Source organism: Mercenaria mercenaria, chromosome 7, assembly GCF_021730395.1.
Source record: "Mercenaria mercenaria strain notata chromosome 7, MADL_Memer_1, whole genome shotgun sequence".
NCBI classification, from domain to species: Eukaryota; Metazoa; Mollusca; class Bivalvia; order Venerida; family Veneridae; genus Mercenaria; species Mercenaria mercenaria.
Window position 1 is genome coordinate 7,058,576 of NC_069367.1, and position 20,844 is coordinate 7,079,419.

At 35.3% G+C, this 20,844-nt stretch overlaps 1 protein-coding gene across 2 annotated transcripts in view; it reads left to right on the top strand.

Annotated features, from left to right (window-relative positions):
* The first annotated feature begins 715 nt into the window (after positions 1-715).
* LOC123556064 (uncharacterized) overlaps positions 716-20,844 on the top strand; it is a 33,116-nt gene continuing 12,987 nt past the window's right edge. The window contains exons 1-8 of one of the 2 annotated variants that reach the window (XM_053547483.1): positions 716-946; positions 1,848-2,055; positions 13,367-13,508; positions 14,076-14,345; positions 15,626-15,735; positions 16,024-16,164; positions 16,819-17,013; positions 17,385-17,500. In XM_053547483.1, coding sequence (XP_053403458.1) covers positions 1,861-2,055; positions 13,367-13,508; positions 14,076-14,345; positions 15,626-15,735; positions 16,024-16,164; positions 16,819-17,013; positions 17,385-17,500 — 1,169 coding nt within the window. In that variant the 5' untranslated portion in view covers positions 716-946; positions 1,848-1,860. Of the gene's footprint in view, positions 947-1,397; positions 1,468-1,847; positions 2,056-13,366; positions 13,509-14,075; positions 14,346-15,625; positions 15,736-16,023; positions 16,165-16,818; positions 17,014-17,384; positions 17,501-20,844 lie in introns of those variants that run through there. The other variant, XM_053547484.1, reaches the window with a different exon arrangement.

Here is a 20,844-nt window from a genome sequence, read left to right on the forward strand (position 1 = left end):
TTAGTGCTCAAACCTTTAGATATGAATTATATAACGTATGTATGGTGCGGAACCACTGAAAAGCAAACGTGCAGATTAGAGTGAAAGGTCAATTCAGCCTTCCCCAAATCAAGCATGCATTACCCAGTCTTATCTCTAAGTTGTAAAGACTGTTTAACTTACCTTATTTTGCTGTGCGACACTTAGCGTTGGTGTTGCGACATATAACGATGGGCAAATTTTTGCGACATTAAACGTTAAAGGTGCGACATTTAGCGGCAGACGATTTTGCGACATTTAGCGGTGGTTGCGACATTTAACGTCAACCTTGCGACATTTAACGGTAGTTGCGACATTTAGCGGCGTTGCGACATTTAACGTTGCCACAGACATGCACTGAGCCTTTAAATTGGCAGAAATATTTCGTAATGTGACAGTCACGTTCGATTTTTTCCTTGCCAATAATTCATTCAATTCACCAAATAGAAAACACATGAACTGATACGAATATTAGGCTTTTCAAAAATACCCGTATTTGTTTTAATACATATTTTTGTCTTTCTAATGAACCAAAGAGATTTAAGAACTTAAGTCTCCTTTTGAGTATCGGTATATATTACATTCAAATATGTCTTTATGTAGATAATGGCTATTCAGTTTCAAAAATTGTTAACGTTTTGCAAGGTGCGTATTAAAACGTGACTTCACGCTTCTCTTATATATGATTATACCAAGGACCCGAGATGAAAAATTTGATTTGTTCTTTTTTTTTAAAATACCCTTGTCAAGATTAACCAATGAAACGAAGCATTGTGTAACGGAGCAGGAAGTAATTATTCCATTTCAGTGTTGAACTTCTTTTGGAACGGAGTGTTTCCCAGGACATTTGAACTCTTCTTGTCCTCTTAAAAGGACGGATGTGAACCTTAAACTGAAGTATTATTATTTGGAGTTGATATTAAAGCGGGTATGTTTTGTATATAAAGTAAACTGTTGTACGTATTTATTCTTTTTTCTGTGATACAATGTCGGATAAATTTTTGCAAAATAAAATGATATTTTATCAAATTTACATTTTATTAACGCTTAAATGCATTTCAATCATTAAAATAGTTCTTGCACGCATCAAAAATTATTGAATACAGTATTATTATCATGAAACAAAATATCGTTATGTTTTTTTGTTGTTGTTTTTTTTTTTGTTTTTTTTAAGACAATGCCATCCATTGTTCTACAGGAACGCAGTCAGATAATTTGGTACACATGTATTCATAAGAGTGCGATGAAACTAAAACTAGTGTTTTATTTGCGAGCAGAAATTCATTATACTGCGTGCAGAACTTTATCAGTTCGTGGACCAGGCTTCAAATATTTCGTTGTTTTTATATTTTTCCAGTTTTGCAGGCATATAAGGAAACTACTAATCTAGTGCCTGTTTAATCGGCATTATTGCGGTGAAACAAATATACCTTTTATTACAGAAAAAAGGTATGAAATACAAGTAAAAACTCACTAATAGCCACTTTCGGCGTAAACATTGAGTGGGCATTGAATCTTATTATATCTCGCGGTCGAGGAATAGACTGTAAGATTTCTATTTTCAAGAAGACTTCTTCCCTAAAATTAACTGATTAAAAATGTTTGGACAATATTTGTCGCGGCCACAAGATAAATGTTTGCAAGACACTTAAAACGAAATGGAAGATTTACTGTTCTTATTTATTTTTGTTTAAAAAAAAATCTTTATTTGAGTTGTCTCTTGACCACAAAATAAAATTTAAAAGTATTCAAATGTTACCGCTAAGCTTACGTAAAGTTTAAACCTTAAATTCTTTGAGCGAGAAACACATTTTTTATTCTATTTTTAGAAAGAAAGAAGACATGGCTAGGGCAGGGGGACTGAATTCGGAGGAAATACGTCACATACAATATGTCGAAGATATCACGCATTTACAACTTCCACAACTGAAATCCCTCGCGAAAGCATGGGGTGTCGACTTGCACGGGTGTAATTCTAAAGACGAGATGCTAGAGAGGGTGATTAAACACTGGCTCCAGCATAACTCAAATCCGCCCGTATGTATATTTACTCTTTTATGGCCATCAAGTGGTTCTTAGGGAAGGTTCGAGAGTTTGCGTAGCTTGTAAGACAAAATTAAAAACAAGAGATATGTAAGTTGTAAATGGGCTTTTATTTAAGCCGGTATCAAAAACATGAAATACAAAATATCAAAACACATTTAGTTTGTTGACTAGAATTGTTAAAACATAGATCATATCAATTTTGTTTTATCTGGGAAATAAAATTCCGCCACAACATAAAGACCTCACTCAGACCAGGTCTTTATGGCCGCCCAGACAAGCAAATCTAGAACCTTCAAGAAATGTATATAATATAAAATGGATTTCTATATCTCAACTGATAACATTGTTTATGTAATGTAAACAATATTTATTTAATGTAAACAACATTTATGTAATGTAAACAACTACATAAGCCTTTCCTATTCCTATTGCTGCCTTAAACAGTCAACTGAATCAGGAAGAAGCTGTATGGAGGTAACACCTGAATGTTTTAAGACAAATTGCTGCCTAAGATAGTAAACATGACAAAACAATAATAAAAATAAAATGTAAAAATGACAGTAGGAAGTGTTAGAACTCACATCTATACCGCTAGTTCAAGATGCCGCTTAAGTCAGTCATAATGACATCGCAAATAAAATCAAATTATTTAGCTCGGAACACTTCATCAATGTAGAATCAAAGCACAAATTGCTGCCTAAGACAGTCAAAATGTCGTCCAAAAAGATAAAAATAACATAGCCAATAATAGTTAAAATGACAGTATCAAAAGTGTCAAAAAGTTCAGTTCTTATACTTAGAGTCAAAAAAGCCGCTTAAGCCAGTTATAATGACTTCAAATATTAATTCTTTTGGCTCAGAACACTTCTTTAATGTAAACTTAAAACACATAACATCAACAGCTGGCCAAAATGTCCTTTTTAAATAACTCAATAATCATTGCCGCCTGAGTCAGTCAATGAAATTGTTTGTCACTACTACGATACTAATACAGCGTTACGCGTTTTAACAGTACCAAAAAGTGTGTAGTGTATCCTACTCAATGGCATTAACGACAAGTTTTGCCTGTTCCGTTTTCAAAACTGTTGAAATCAAAATGTTACTTATTAAAGTACAAATGTATATATACATATGTACAATAAACCCAGCAACAAGGGACAGTCAAAAGCCTCTTAGAACTGAACACAATCAGGCCGCAAATATGACTGAAAGGCATTTGAGTTCCATCTTCCCAATTTACGTATTTGAGAATCTGTGAAGTTGTATGAATGGGCTAGTGTCGCACCCCCAATGCGAAAACTATGAGATGTGTATAATCTTGGGTCTAAGCCTATCTTCGCAATGCATTCCTTTAAAATGCGACTAAATTGTTTGGTTGTGACCGGTATTCCTGATTCGTTAAGAAAAAATGGCCCACTTTGTTTAGGACGCCTGTTCATGAAAGAGTGTACCGCAAGAACAGGACATAACTTTGTGCGCTTATGTGGCTTTAAAGTGATAGTGAAAGGCGAAGAAGAGTGTTTGAAATGACTAAGCGAAACACATAAATTAACAGGTTTGCCCTTTTTCGTCTTAACTGAGATGTCTGTGACCGAGACAGTGTGGTTCGCCATACTTGACGTGGTTATTTCACCTACCCGTAGAAGTGCAAAAAATGCGAGTGTGAACATAGCTTTCACTAGAGAAATGTTGTAGGCCGTGTTGAATAATTTAGGTAGAACAGAAATCAATTTCCTCAAAATTCCTATTGTAATTGGCAGCCTTTTGTCCGAACTTGTTGAAAAATGTTTACATCCCAAAAGGACACGTTTCACTAAGAAACTGTAAGAGCGACCTGTAGTGTTTGCACCTTGTAATTTATTTATATAGTTAAGGGCTGAAACTCTAGAGCATATGCTGGTGTATTTCATGCCTATGGAATGGCAATAAGCTATGTAACTTGTTAATTTATTGTTTGAAATTATTGCCTTTGGTTGGGTACCGTAATAACTAATGTGGAAAGAACGGAAGTGTTTAAAAGCCGTTCGATAAGAATGTCTTGTGCTTTTAGCCAAAGATCCATCTAATAAAGAGCTGACAATTCGTTTCAATGGTGTTTGAGCAAGGCCTCTGGAATACGCGTGGCTACCCTGTCTGCGTAAGGGGCGTTCCTCAGGAATTCTTCTATCTGTAAACGAGAAAGCATATCTGCTAAAGTGTTCTGTTTGCCTGGCACATGCTCTGAGCGTACGAGGATATTGTGTTTCATACAGGCAAGTACCATACGCCTTACTAGACACATGATTTGAGAATCCTTACAGGACTGTTTGTTTATGATGTGTACTACAGCATTATTGTCAGAATGTAAGACAATGCATTTGTTTGCCAGTTGAGAGCCCCATAATTCAAGAGCCAACGTTATAGGAAAAAATTCCTTGTATGTGATATGTGAATCAGCCAAAGTTACAGGCCAAGTCCGTAAAACCACTGAGTTATTAAAATAGCTCCGTACCCAATTGAACCTGAGGCATCTGTAAACAGATGTAAAGCTGGTTAGTTAACCATTTTTTGATCCAGTAAAATGTGTTTCCCATTGAAATGTTCGATGAAATAGTACCATGCTTCTAAATCACGCCTCCCTTCTTTACTTATAGTTATCCTATGGTGGGGTTTGCACACACCTTTGGTGAGATCAATTAATCGTCTGTGGAAAGCCCTACCTGGTAGCACTACTTTGCAGCAAAAATTTAAAAGACCTAAAAGGGATTGTAAGTCCCGTAATTTAATTTTCCTACGTGATTTGTAAGACACCAGTAAATGGTAAAGTTTGACAAGTTTGTCTTTAGGTAGCCTAGCTTCCATTTTAATAGAATCAAGTTCCAGACCCATGAATGTGATCACAGTTGTCGCTGTGACAGTTTTCTCGTGTTTTATAGGAACTCCAATAGCTCTGCATAAATCGAGAAATACCCTCAAATCAGTTTCACATTTGTTAGAATCTTTGGGGCCCATAATAAGGAAATCATCTAGAATATGCAGGATGTGAGGAATTGAAAGCTTACATTGAGCTATCCACTTCAAACCTGAACTGAAGCGATCGAAGATTGCGCAAGAAGAGCTAGCACCCATGGGGAGCGAACGGTCATAAAAGTATGAGTCATTGAATTTAAAACCTAGAAGTGAATAGTCAGTTGGATGAATGGGTATGATACGGTATGCCGAGCCTATGTCTGTTTTAGCCATCAGACAGCCCTGACCTAAATTCCTAACCATGGTAACTGCTTGGTCAAAAGTAGAGTACTGGACTGTGGCGAGGTTTGGATCGATAAAATCATTTACAGAATTACCAAGTGGATAGCTTAAATGATGAATTAACCTATAAGAGTTTGGCTCCTTTTTAGGGACTACTCCTATAGGACTTACCCTAAAAGGTTGGAAAGGGGGGCTACTGAAAGGTCCCGCTATCCTTTTTAACGCTATTTCTTTTTCTAATTTTGCCGACACAACTTCCGGTAACTCATAGCAAGATTTTAGATTTTTCGTTGTATAGGAGCATCTATCGCCAACAAAACCTAAACGGAAACCATTCTTAAAACCTTCCAATAGATAATCTGCCAGTTTATAGCCTTTAATCCAGAAAGAAAGGGGGCTTATCTTAATCGGAGTAATTGCCTTAGACACTTCCTGGCTATTTAGTTTTTTGTGTTGGCTTAGCATGTGTTGAACCTGACTGTGATTGTTGGGGTGGATGACTGGGCAAAGTGTATTGTCTGTAACCGATGGGGCATGATTTTGCCGAGTGGTTACCCCGACAATAGCCGCAAATGTGTGGGAAACATTTGACAGCGGAGCAGAACCCTCTTCTATTGAAGGGCCAGCATGTGTTGGGGAGGAACTCTCCGTTATTGTATGATTTATTTCTGTGGGAACTGTAACGGGAGAAATTGGTGTTTGAGCCGCCGGAACGGCGATACTGACGAAAGGGCTGAGATGTGACGGAGGTGGTTGTGGCCCGAATCCAAAATTCAGAATGCATCCGATCCCAAGGGATCTGGATCTGTGCCCTTAGTGTGCGGAACTGAAAGTCATAGAGTGACCAGGCATTGCTATGATTCTTGGATTCCAGATCCCGAACCAGTTCTCACTACTTCATTAGAGCAGGAGTTTCTGACGGATATTTCATAGAGTAAATGGCAACAAACCTCATGAAGGCTGTTGTCCATTGATGAATATTGTGTATTTTTTGTTTTTTGTTCGTGGGAAGGATGTTGATATTTGGATTCCCCCTGCCCTGATTGATTAGTAGTTGAAAGGAGGAATTATCTCGGTCATGACAAAAATTGATAGGTAATAAGTCTCCAAAATCTACATATTTGTGCTTCCAAATTTTCTTCTGAATTTTTTCATTGATTTGGGTACAGATTGGGGCATCTAAGGGGGAAAATGACTGTCCCTTGTTACCTGTTATGGAGTTCTTATGATTTGCCAACACACTGTCGAGTAAACTGTCCTCGCTGTCCGACGAAATGCTTTGAACCTCGGTCTGCTCATCTGTAATGTCTGTGTCAGAAGAGCTGCTGGGTGCTATTGGAGATGGTGACCTTTTCCGGCGTTTAGAAGAGTTATTTAATCGTTTCTTATTAACCGTATTATGGCCACTTTTGCCTTTAGCCTGTTGTGGCTGATCTGTTGCCGCATAATCTCTTCCAGTGTCAGTGTCTATGACTGGTTTATTAGGAGCTTTTGCCGCTCCTTTACACCTTTTCATTTTCTTCGACTGCATATTTGTCATTTTAAGTGCATCGCTGTCCGCGGCTGGTGGAGGACAGCATGGCGATGTACATTTTGATTTGGTCGCCGTTGCTGCTTTGCGCTTCCCAGGCATACCTGGAATAAGAAATTTCAAATGAATGATTGAATTAAATTAAACCAGTCCGAATAACAAATATTCAAGATCATGTAACACCCTGGCCCTTATATACAAACAATAACAAATAATTTGACGTAAATGTTGAAGTCACAGCCTGGGTACTAGACAAAATTAAAATATACTAGATATGTACAAGAGCTAGAGCAGCCTCGGGTACTAGCCCGGAAAATCTCAGGTACTAGAGCAGCCTCGGGTACTAGCCCGGAAAATCTCAAATACCATAAACAATAAAATATCTTGAAAATATGTGATCTCGGGTACAAGCCCGGAAATAAAATCTCGGGTACCAGCCCGGAAAAGTCTCGAGTATCAGCCCGGAAAAATCTCGGGTACCTGCCTGGAAAAAACTCAGGAACTTGCCCGGAAGACAAATCGGGGGGCACTAGCCCTGATATATACAAACACAATAAACACACAATTCATAAAACATAAAATCTCTGGTGCCAGTCTCTATATATTTAGGATGCAAGTTTCAAAACTGGCAGAAAACTCGGGTTCATGCCCGGATATATTTTCCAACATGACAACATTAATAAGCTTGACATGCTTACTGAATACTATATAAACTTCTAAGCTTCTTCAGATGCTTTAAAATTATCAGGGAACCTGTAGACTTCAGTTCAGAAGCCCATGCAGAGAGTAAACATATATACTCGTACTAATTAAAATAAGCAAGCTATACTCAACTGCTTTAATTTGAAACAAAGGACTTCTGACGTCTGTTAAGCGTAACAACCAGGGCAAATCCTTTAAACGCCAGAGGATCGACGAAATTTCTTTCCAATAATGAACCAGTCTTCTGTTTAATTCATGGACTTTGTTACTAAAACTCTCAATGTCAAAATGGTATTCAGTCGGTCAGGATACACACAACAACGTCTGGCACTTGAAGAATATATAATAAAATATCCACTAGATTTCCGATTTTTTTATTTTTTTTTGCTGTTTTTCTTCGTTACACAGATCGTTCGTGCCGAATGATCACGTTGAAAAAGTCTGGCTGAATGAAAGTCCAGTAAAATGTCCAGATTGTTCGGCAGGTCGTTTACCCGCCAAGTATTGCGCCGAGACTGTGCAGGCAAAATTTAGCTAATAACTCAAGTCTGCACGAATGTTTTTAAACGTTTGTCAAAAAAGTGATAAATATGAAAACCATACACTATGTTTACATGTAGATCTATAAAGACTATATTTAGTTTAGCGTAAGTCCGCCAAATAAAGAAAACCAAACAAAGAAAATTCAGCACAACACTATATATGTCCAAATAATGCAGAAATCCGCAATAAATCCGAAGTGTAAGGATCTCCGTAAGGTGAGCAAATGCAAATGTCACCGTATGCAAATAACTATAATTAAATTAAACAAATTCTAACAAGTAAAACATGTAAATATTCTGCGAAAGAAATAAGAAAGCTGTCTTCTTTGTTTAACGAGAAAGTCGTTTGTGCGCATGCGCATCTATTTTCAGATTATCACGTGTGAAACAGTTTGCTGCTGCTTAAGTATACGGCCAACGGCCGTACGGGATTATATGGAACCATCTCGTCCATAAAACATTTTATACTAATAAAATACATTTACCCTTTCGTTGGAATGTTTATTGACTTTATAAGCTGAAATACCAAATACAATGTATATTAATTGAGAAGCGAGAAAAAGTGTCTTTTCCTACTTTAGCTATCTCATTATATTTGGTTTTCGGTAAGCGTCTGTGGGGCTTACATTACAGAATTTGTGACAAAATACCTTTTTGAAAAAGAAAAATTGAAGCGACTAAGGGCACTTCGTGTAAAAAAAGCAAATATACTGCTTTTGCTTTCACCGTATACCTTGTCACCAGGGTAAATTCAATAGCAACGCGTAATTAGATGATTTCGTGTTTGTGCATTTGTATATTTGTACGGACCATCAAGATTTTTTTTATTCATGTTTGAAATGCCTTACCTTCAAGGATATTATGCATAAAAGAGCATGAAATTTGGATATTTTATACTTTTTTTTTCGGTTTTTCTGTTACATGTGGAAGTCCACGTTGTTAATAATTTCATTGATATATTTTTTAATTTAAAATCCAAATTCTTATATAATCATAGCACTAAAGACTTCTGATTAATGTATCTATTCTTTTAAATACAATGGAACGCAAGGCAAATTGTGTTATTGATGTAAATTATTGTGTGTTTTTTTCAACTATTCAGCAAGTGGTGTCTAATTACACATGGTCTAAATATGGATTTCAAAAGCTGTGACTTTAATGACAATACTCCTTGAAGTCCACGCATTGATCCGTATTTGATTTTTTGTTTTGTTCTGTCATACTTTGTGGTTGTCTTAAAAATTGAAGTATTTAAGTAATAAACTTAAAATGATATTCTATATTGCGTGCAATCTTTTTTTTTAGTAATTAAACTCATACAGAGGTAGACAGTATTTGTGTGTGTGTGTGCGTGTGCGTGTGCGCGTGCGTGCGTGTGTGTGCGTGTGCGTGCGCATGCGCGTTTGCGTGTGGTTGTGCGTGCGTGTGTGTATGTGTGTGCGCGTGCGTATGCGTGTGTGTGCGTGCGTGCGAGCGTGCGTGTGTGTACGTGTGCGGGAGCGGAGGGGGGGGGGGGGGGGGGGGGAAGAGAGAGAGAGGTTAAGGTGATCTTCTTGGTATTGTTATTAGTTAATTGTTTTACTTTGTAATCATAAAGTCCTTTTTCAGTGTATTTCCTAATCATGATTAAAGAGTTTAGATAAGAATTACAGCGGATCTATATTGAGATGGGTTATGACCACCAACATTACCACTAAATCGTTTTAAAATGGCCGTAATATTAATAAGAATACAGATTTTCACACGATTTTTCTCATATTGAAAAGGAGTGTAAAATACCTTAAAACGTAATTATATGTATACGGGTATACTCTAAGGGAGGTTAATGTCGATATTTGGTGATATTATATTACACTAATTTTGGAGAACTACAAAATTTCAATTATGCCTTATATGGCCTATAAAATTTTGAAAATTTTCAAAGCGGCTATAATTTAAAACAAAAACAAAAAAAAAAACCCACTATATATTGTTTATATTGTTTACTACCAAAATGTTTATCTACTTCAAGCAATTTTTTTGTTTGTGGTCGACAGTTGTGCTCATAACGAAAATTTCAGATATGTTTAAAAATTCGATTAAAAACTGAAGGTTAAAATTGTTTTCAGTTATGTCCGATATTTTAGTCTATAATGAATATATTGTAACTGAATATTTTGTGCAGTTTGAAAAAACAATACAATTTGATGAAAGAAAACATGTTCTTTACTAAATTTAGAGACTTTTGATTTTTGGGCCATTTAGGCCATTTCTGTGCAAAAGTGAACACCAAATGGCTTAATTCCGTAGAGAACACAAATAAGAGTTATTTGGATTTACCCAAACGCATAGAATGATGGTAAAAACACATTTTGTGTTTCAAGTCATTATCTTACATAGTACCGAAGTAATGTCCAGAAAACGAAGTTTGTCAAAACATTAAGAATGAATGAGGCATAATTTTGTCAAAAATACATAAATAAAGTGTTATGGGGATTGTTACCACACATGCAGATGATGATGATAAAGATAGTTTCAAATCTTATCTTATATTTTACTAAGTTATATCCAGAAAGAGAAGATTGCGAAAAAACATTAAGTACGAAAGGGGCATAATTCTGTCACTGTCAAAATAAATAAGTTATGGGGATTGCACATAACCATACATGCTGATGATGATTATAAAGAAACATTTTTAATTTCAAGTCATTATCTTTTTAAAGTACCAAAACTCCGGGGTTAGTAGAACAACCCCTCCCCCCGCCCCCCCCCCCCCCCCTCGTTCTCCGAAAGTGGAGCTAACAAAAGTTTTAAGTTCAGAAGGGGACATAATTTGACCAAAATGCATATCAGAGTTATGGAACTTGCTGCTATCAACTAGTTTTACAACCCCGAAGACACACGTGAAGTTTCAAATCAATACCTGCATTAGATTTGGAGACAGTAACTTACTGGTTTTACATGCACGCTACTAAATCCAAAAGTGGGCATAATTTGCCCAAAATACATGTCAGAGGTATGGGACTTGACTCATTGAGGTTGGTAATTGACATAGAAAAGGAAACAAATAAGCTTGAAATCTATATGCCTTTGAGTAATAACTGTATGTACTTGCACGCAAAACTTTCACCAATTTTTTTTAAGTCCAAAAGGGCGCATAAGTTGGCCAAAATGAATGTCAGAGTTATGGGACTTTCTGCTATCAAATAATTTTATAACCCCGAAGACACATGTGAAGTTTCAATTAAATATCTGCATTAGTTTTCGAAATAGTAACTTGCATATAAAACCTTAACCAGAAATTTCTAAGTCCCATAGGGGGCATTATTTGGCCAAAATGAAGGTCAGAGTTATGGGACTTGACCCAGTGAGATTGGTTATTGACCTAGAAAAAGAAAAGAATAAGCTTCAATTCTATATGCCTTTTAGTAATAGCTGTACTTACACGCAGAACTTTAACCAGAATTTTCTAAGTCCAAAGGGGAGCATAATTTAGCCAGAATGAAGGTGAGAGTTATGGGATTTGCTGCTATCAACTAGTTTTATTACCCCGAAGACACATGTGAAGTTTCAATTCAATGTCTGCATTAGTTTTGGAGATAGTAACTTGCATGTAAAACCTTAACCAGAATTTAATAATGCATTAATAATGCATTATTTTTTTCAAATAATGCCAAGTAATGATTAATGCCACAATTATAGCATTAAAAATAATGCTAATTTAATGCCAAAGTTAGTAATGCTAATGCTTAGCATTACTTAGGCATTATTGTCTGTAAGCAGATCAGATCCAGAGATATACCACAAACCTCAATCTGAAGGACATAATCACAATACAAATGTTCAGGTATGCACAATATTCTGCCTAAATACTGATAAAATTTAAATCATATATGGGATATCTAGTTATGAAACATTTTTGAACATACAATTTTACTTAAAACACTAGCACCATTTCTTTTTAACCAATTAAATTTTCAATAACATTCACAGTGTATCTAATGCAAATTAATGCATTGAACTATACATTTATATCTGGAACAGCTTCAAAGCCCAAATTCATAATAACAATTAAAGTGTGACATGATTAGCTTTGTCAACCAAAATATCAAACAGAGTCTATTGTTATCTTTTAACACCTTTTTATTCCTAATCGGAGGAGCCTCACACTTGCTATGATCAATAAAGACTATCTTTCAGAATCATGGACTCATGCTATACGAAATACAGACTGACAGCATCGCCAACTTGTCCATGTGGTGAAGAAGATCAGACTGCGGAGCATATACTTTAGAGATGTAAAAGGCATGACCAGGAGCGAGCTGCGACTTGGTCGGTAGATATCTCAATCCACCAGACACTGTATGAAGGCACTGAGGATCTGCGGCAAACCACAAGTTTCATCGAGGCTACTGGTCTGACAGTGCAGTCGCGAACGAGAAGAAGAAGAAGATTTTACTTAAACACACCATACACAGTCACTACATATGAACTGACAGTTGCTTTTATGTTAATACCGAAGCTCCGGTGTGATAAATGCGCGTTTGATCTTACTTCGTGGCCATGAGATAGCACCTTGTACGTGCGGGTTAAGTTATCTTGAAGCCATTTGATACAATCTCGTTCCCGTCGTCCAGTCGTGGTCTCGAGTTAGAATCTGCACAGTCGAGTTAAATCGTGGAAAAGATATCCTAACACACTAATGCACATTTGTGTCGTCTGTGCCTCCGTATGTTGGTGGTATTTTCACGAACACATAACTTATAACGATGTCAACAATATCCCTTGAACTTTGTTCTTGTTTCGTTTCTTACATCACACGTGAATGCATGTAGGTTTAAACACCATCGGGGTGCTTCCAGCTCCAGCAACCTTAAACAAATAAAGTAGACAAATGAACCTTGCCATGAGAAAACCGACATGGTGCATTTGCGACCAGCATAGATCCAGACCAGCCTGGTCAGGATCTATGCTGATCGCTAATTGTGTCTCTAATTAATATAGTCTTTGAAAACGGGCAGCATGGATCCTGACCAGACCTCGCGGATGCGCAGGCTGGTCTGGATCAATGCTGACGTGTCGCAAATGCACTATGTTGATTTCCTCATGGTCGGCACAAATAATTAAACGCTTAGGTACAAAACAGTAACTTTTAGATATATCGAATCATTTTTCTGTCGGGGAGTATTCAGGGTTTTTTTTTATTTGTCTTGATCCTTCACACAAGAAAGTATATTTTACCATGCTTCGGTGCAGATCTTGCAATTTGCAATTTAGAATGTATATATATTAGTGAAGACGTTGGTTTTTTTTTCAGCCCGAGCCACCAGACCTTGCTGGAGCTTTCGAAGAACATCAGAAGACCCGAACGTCTCTGTATGATAGATATAAGAAAGCAGGGCATTTGTATGAAAGTTTAACACAGAAAATAAAATCAAACTTGGAACAATCCCACCAAGGTAATCTAGATCACATTATACATAAGCCTATTCTCATATAAAACAACATAAAAGAAAATATCAACTGGCGCTACTGCTCGTGACAAGAAGAATAATATCTATTATATATATAAGAAATACTGTCACTCCAAACAGACCAACATATTTTGTTTTATTTATTTGTAATCATAGTAAGACTGTATTCAGAACCTATGTTTTTAGGAGATATCTGCCAAGGCTGTTCAAATTTTGCATAATAATGCCCAGATTCTTTCCGAAACGAATACTGAATTAAAAGATTTTTTGATTTTTTTTAAAGGAGTACCTGGTAGCTAGTCAGGTTTATTCGTAAAATTGAGAACCTATCTTCTGACACTAAGCCGTTAGAAGTTTTTCAATGATTATTTTGATCTTTGGTTATTCCGAATGTATGCTTAAGTTTTTCCATATAACTTACATCCGTGCATATATTTCGTATCATATTCATACGTATAAAATGACTTCAAGAACAGTGAAAGGCGGGTCTTCATCTTAAGTTCCTATAGGTTATACTTAATTTTCATATAAACAATTGAAACTTTGTTTCAGACGTCAAACGAACTTTCAGAGATAGAAAAGAATCTTTAAAATCTGGGGAATGTACCATTGTCATAGCGGGGGAAGTTGGTGCAGGAAAGACGAGTCTACTCAACCTGCTTCTTGAAACTCAGATATTTCCATCAGATTCTCTAAAATGTACGAACACTATTGTTGAGATACGGTGCAGTGACAAGAAGGACGCCATTTTCTATTATAAGCCACAGCTGTCTGACAGCGGCGAGAGAGAGCGGAATATACCGCCGAAAATCATTAGTCTGAGTAAAATTTTATTACATTAACATTCTTGCTTGAAAATAACTTAAAGACTGAAGCTTTCCAATTCTACTGAAATTTCTTTTGCCTTGCTTTCTGTGCGAGAAATTGCAAATACATTCAATGACTGAGAACCAGCTATTCAAGCCAGAGACTTTTAAATGCAAGTTGTTTCAATTAATTGAATACCAGTATATGTGCTTCAAAGATTTTTCTAAGTTGAATGTTTGCATGATAGCCAAATCGCTTACGCTTCCGTAAAAATTAACCTTGTAAGGTATTGCAACACTCTCGTTGTGTTATGCCGGAAACGAAAGGATGTATTAACACCACTTCGGAAAGACTTCAATGATTACTTTATTTACATGCAGGAAGTTTCCCTTATGCAACTAGATATACATTTAGAGAGTTTTAAGCGTTCTCTTCAAAACGAATTAAATAGACCAAACAGTAAAGCTTCATTTTGTATTTTGAAGAGCTTTTAGCATTCTGTCATCATGAGAAGAGATTATATTCAAACTCTTGATATTTTCATTAAAAGTGTAAAGGTTGAAGTAGGAAAAAACATTTTTTAAGGCGCATGCGAGTCTAAGATAGTATAAAGAAGGTCAGACATGGCTGCCATAGTTACGGTTTTCCCTACAGATGTTAAAAACAAAACACGGCAATGTTACTTGGTACTGATACTTGAATATAAGTAAAAGCAAACATTTAACAAAATTCAATATTAATCAAAGCTCAGTCCAGTCTATTAACAAGAGCTGTCGGAGGGCTGCAACGTCCGACTATTCAACAACCTTGTCAATAGAATGAATGCAAAGGGGAATATTTTTATAAAAATGCAAAACAGTGTTACGGAACCAGCACAGTTCTTATCAAGTCATGAGAGTGGACAAGTGTGTGAAGTTTCAATCCTTTCCCATTATTGAGTACTGTGATACCAGCTTACATACAAAATTTTAACCAGAAAATGCTAAGACGGAAAAGGAGTATAATTTTGTGAAAATGCAAAGTAAAAAGTTACAGTGAATAATTTTGCGAAGTTTCAATTCGTTCCCACAAGTGGTTACTAAGATGCTAGCTTACATGCAAAACGTTGTTAAAAAGCAAAATGGAGTTTTTGGACCTGTGAAGTGTAAGTCAGTTTATCAGAAGAAATAAGTGTGTGAAGTTTCAATCCATTCCCAGAAGTGGCAGCTTAGATACCAACTTACCTACAAAACCTTAACCTAGAAAACTTATCGAACTGAAATATTTTTATGAAACTTAATTTGTACATATTTAAGATAGCTTAAACGGGATCCAGGAGTTCAAGGATTGTGTGGCAGAGTACGACCAATCAGACGACAATCCCTATGACAGATGTGAGGTTTTCTATCCCTTCAAAACACTAAGTGTAAGTGATTTTGATACAGAACTTAAATATAATATATTTCACATATTTAATATATTGTAGGTGAAAAATGAAACCCTAAGTGTCCGAATGCAGTGCAGCATCGTACACTTGAAATGTTTATAAAACAGGCCGGAGAGCACTTATATAAAAGCGCATATAAAGTGATAATGAAATTAATGCAATTGCTGAAATATAATTTTTGATCGATTGGTCAGTGAGATTTTATTCTAATTGACAGATGCAATGCCTTTGTGATCTTACTTTTCAATTTTTCATGACTTATTGCAGAAAGGAGTGGTGATAGTGGATACACCCGGTATAGAAGGCGGAAGCAATGTGGATAAGAGGTTACAGACATATCTGTCAAGAGCTTTTGGGTTCATCTACGTCATCAACACGAACACTGCTGGTGGTGTTCAACATAGCAGGGTATGTTCCTAAGGTTTCATGTGGTGGCAGATACGTTTGGCGAAAATGTACCAAGTTTTCACGCCAAACAAAAGTTTTTGTTGAAACAAAAAAAGCTTTTCACGAAAAGATACAATACATTGTTTGGGAAAATTTGCGTTAGTGCCAACTTCTGCATTAGAAAGCCAGATAGGTTTCACGAAAATGGACCAAAGTTTAATGAAAAAAAAAAAACGGTAAAGTTTTCGTGAAAATGTAATGCTTTCGCGAAAATTTACCAATTTTTATGAAACCTATTTGGATTTTTATAAAAGATGTCGTCACCAACACAATATTTTTTCACCTAATATTTTCAGTTATTTTTGTGGAAATCTTTTATGTTTTCGTGAAAAGCTTTTATTGTTCGCGATAAATTTATTGTTTTCAGTGAAATATCGAGATATTTCTCCAGTGGGGAAGAAACTTGTGTAATATAATTAAAATAAATGATTTAAAAAAATATATAATCTTTTTTCATCTGTCTACTTTATAAAAGTTTAATCCTTATTTAATTTCATCGATTATGTTCGTACAAAACGGAGTCATAAATAAAGCACTGAGTTTAAGAAGGATAAGATGGCCCAATTAGTATAAAAACGCTTTTACCAGGTTAACATATTCATTTTCAATTTACAGCTCGGGCATCTACTCAAGACAGTGGTCAACGACAGTGAGGACTTCAGCCCGGAAGCATCTCTTTTCATCGGCAACAAATGGGAGCACGTGCCAGAGAAAGACCGAGTCGACGTTCAGAGAGACATTTTCTACAAACTGAATCAAGTGTATCCGGGGATCAGACCAAACCAGATACACTACATGTCTGTAAAGGAGGTATCTATGTTAGGTTATCACCTACATACATTATGTATTTGTTATCATTCACACACATTATGTATTGTGTAGAAGGTACCAATCTCACTTTATATGTCTGTAAGTAAGGTGCGTTGTCACCAGCAACATAAACTATATCTCAGTCAATAAAATGTTATCAGATAGATACATTATATGTCTGTAAACCTTACTTTATCAGCCACATATTGCGTTTTCTTTCTGCATTCCAGACATTTAATTTAATTCATGATTTGGTCAGAAGTCAATGTACAAGACTATTTCATATGCCTATAGATTTGAAAAGATTGGTGAAAAATAAAATTGAGAAGACATAATTAAAATGAATGACTATACAAAAATTTACATTTTAGTCGTCGAAAATTCTGCTTAAATACAAAACGAAGCAAGGAGAACACATGATTCTGTTGAATAAAGTGGCTCAACTTGTTCCGAGCAGTTTGAGACAAGGAATGTCATCCCATTACTGGTAATAGTTTATCTTGTTTTTTCTCGACTTTCCTTTTCAACTTTTCACCTGAATTTAATAAAGTGGACCCACTATCATGAACGTACCTTACGTTGTTAGAGTGATAGCTTTTATAGATCTTGTTAACTATTGGCATAGTGGTCATGTTCCTGAAGGAATTGGATCTGTAATGGCGATCGAAAAGTTTCGTTTGATTACGTATTTTTTCGTATGCGATCTCGGCATTCTCCGGCTAACCCGGAAAGTCACGTGCTTGAGTAACTATAACGACCGAAGAAATTCGAATTAAGACACAAGAATTATGTAATATCATGGAAAGAGTCGAGCGTCATTACGGGCTGACTATCTTGAATGAAAACTTTTGTGCTTATAGACTGATAGCCCGGCTTATAAATCCTAAAATATGGTCGAACCTTGCACATTTTAGTAGAGACATAAGATATTACATTTCTTAAAGAACAATACCAGAAGATAAATTCTGGATATGGAACACTCGAATCAGTCACCCATGAAAGCCTGGGCAAACTGTTTTATGACGTCATCATTAGGACTATTGAATTCGTAAAAATAATTTGATCATGTTCAGCAACGTATAGAATTTTATCGCCCTTTTCGAAATTTCTAATAATCTGGTGACAAAACAATTGGGCTATGTAGAGCTGCTCAAAGTTACATTATTTTAATAAATATCAAAGAAAGGTTACTTTTTGAATACTTTGTATGAACAGGGATAAATTATCTAAAACGACGTATCACATTTCGTAAACTTTACATCCTGTTTCCAAACAAAGACAAATTTTTTATAAAATAGTGTTATAAAAAAGAGGAAACATGTGTTCATAATTAGATTATATCGCTTTAGAATTCTTCTGACTATAAATGCCTTTTCGGGTCATTTTAAACTTGTACACACATACGGGAGAAATGCCTCATATTTTGCTCATTCTAAATGTTGTATATTTCTTTCTTGTAGATACGAACTGAAACTCGTATTTATGTAATAATCAATTCATACGTAGATCTTAATTCGATTTAAATATTTTTCTATTCTTTTGCATTGATATATTACTTGATATAACATAATGAAGTACTCATCCGAATATACTTTTTAACTGATGAATAAAACTGAAAATTTGCGCATGTTTGAAACGATTTCCTTACTAAATTTCATTTTTGGGGTGTTTTTACCTGTCAGAGATACATTATTCTATTATATAATTTATGAGAAAAAAATGTATGATTGCTTAATGTTTTCTTATAGTGTGGCGACTTTGATCTAACATACTTATATCAAACTGCATTTCACCAGTGAGATGATAGGCTATACTGTGCTAGTCTGTCTTATGACTGTAGACAAAATATTTATAAATGTACTTTTACATATGTTTCTAAGTCAACAAAATACATTACAATTTGGACAGGCTACCTCATTAGTATATGTTAAAAAATAAAATACGATATACGTATGTACCATTACTACGACTTTACGTAAAGGTGGAACAATTGCGGTATGGTAAATGTATGTGTATGTTACCGGATGTGACCAATGGGAAAACTGCATTGTGACACCACATTAATACATTTGCTGTAGGGTTTCCTAGAAGTATAACTTATAACTAATTTGGATGTACGATTGCTTACAGACGTCGCGTGGTCATTCTTTTGTGATTACACTGGACATTAGTCATAAGACACTTTCATGATGATGCATGCTAGTATAAATATATGCCGTAAGTTGAAAAGTTTATCTATAAAATCAGTTAAAGTAATGCAAAACTGAATCAGTGTAAACAATGTTAAAGAAGGACAAATTAAAATGTACTTATATGATCTAAATAGCAAATTAGCAGTTTCCATTTTGGTATGTACTACATTGATGCGTTTGAAATACGCACCCCTTAACATTTAAAACACGAATACATTTAGCTGATTTTTATTTTACACTATGGCCATAGACCTTTAGGATGATAGGTCAATAATAACTCTGTAAGACTTTTTCATGTTCTGTGTGATTAAATTATGTTCTGATGTCAATTTTCTTACAATCTAAAAATATTCATATGTCAGATATAAATACAGTTTGATTAACGTAAGAAATAAATCACGACGTAGTACTGTTCATTTGAGTATATCTTTTATTACGTTAGTTTGCAAAAATATACAGAATGATACACACATCATGCCGTTACAAAGAGTAAAACAGCTTTGTTAGATTTATAGAAACATTTCACTTAAAATATCACACCCATGCTTTTATATAAATCACGTTGTTAAAAATATCGCATTTTTATTAGAAATATTAAAACATTTTGGTTCAATTCCTGCGCATCTGAGCTCTGAACCGTGATAAATCTGGTGAAAAACCACTCGACGGCTTTCTTTATTTTTATTCTTACCTGGTCATTGAAATTTGATGATAATTTTTTTTTTGCTGGGCTTCATTGATCCAAGTAGTAATAAACCGGACGTCATGCCAGCATTTGACGTCATAATGGACTTCATAATGATGTCTTACCGGTCCGCGCGTCAACCGTTGTTTATCGCAAATTCTAACACATCCGAATTCATTTTCCTAGCTGATTATTGTGTATTTTTATATATCAATACATTTTCCTGACGTCACAATTATTACGTCAGTCGCGCAGGAAAAGAAATCAACACAAAATAGAAAATAGGCAAATACTAGCATTTGATGGATGTCGTCAAGGATGTACTTTAAAGTCCTTCGTAACGTGTTAGAATCGAAATAATATATCTAATTTAGTGATTTGCTATTCATTGTTTGTCGTTCTGATGCGTATTATTATATCACTCGAGCTACGCCCCCGTGATATTAATCCTGATTTCTTAAATATACAGAGATTGACTACTAACTTCTTTGTTTAACTTGCAACCAAATCCAGCTATGTCAGAATGTGCAATTTATTTAATGGTATATCACCATGAATAATTCCACTCAAGTATTCTTTTTGAGACCACGAACCTTTTAATCTAAATACATAAGTGCCTGGATACTTGTAACTAACCAATATTATAACACATTAATCACGGTAATGCGACAAATATGCAAAATCTATTTCCATTTACCGATTACCTCCCTTTTAATTGCGTTAACTGATTTTTTTTTCAGGAAAATGATATATTCGATCGCGGATAATGTCACAAAAGTGTAATAAGTGTTGTTTTAAGGGTTTTGAATTGAAAAATGAATATTATATTACAAACATTTTACAGTAATTTTGATAAAAGAAGAAGGACCGATAGCTATTTATAAACCACAATGAATATTTTTGTCTTTTTTTGAAAAATATTATTTATTTACATTATTTCAATTTTGCATTCCT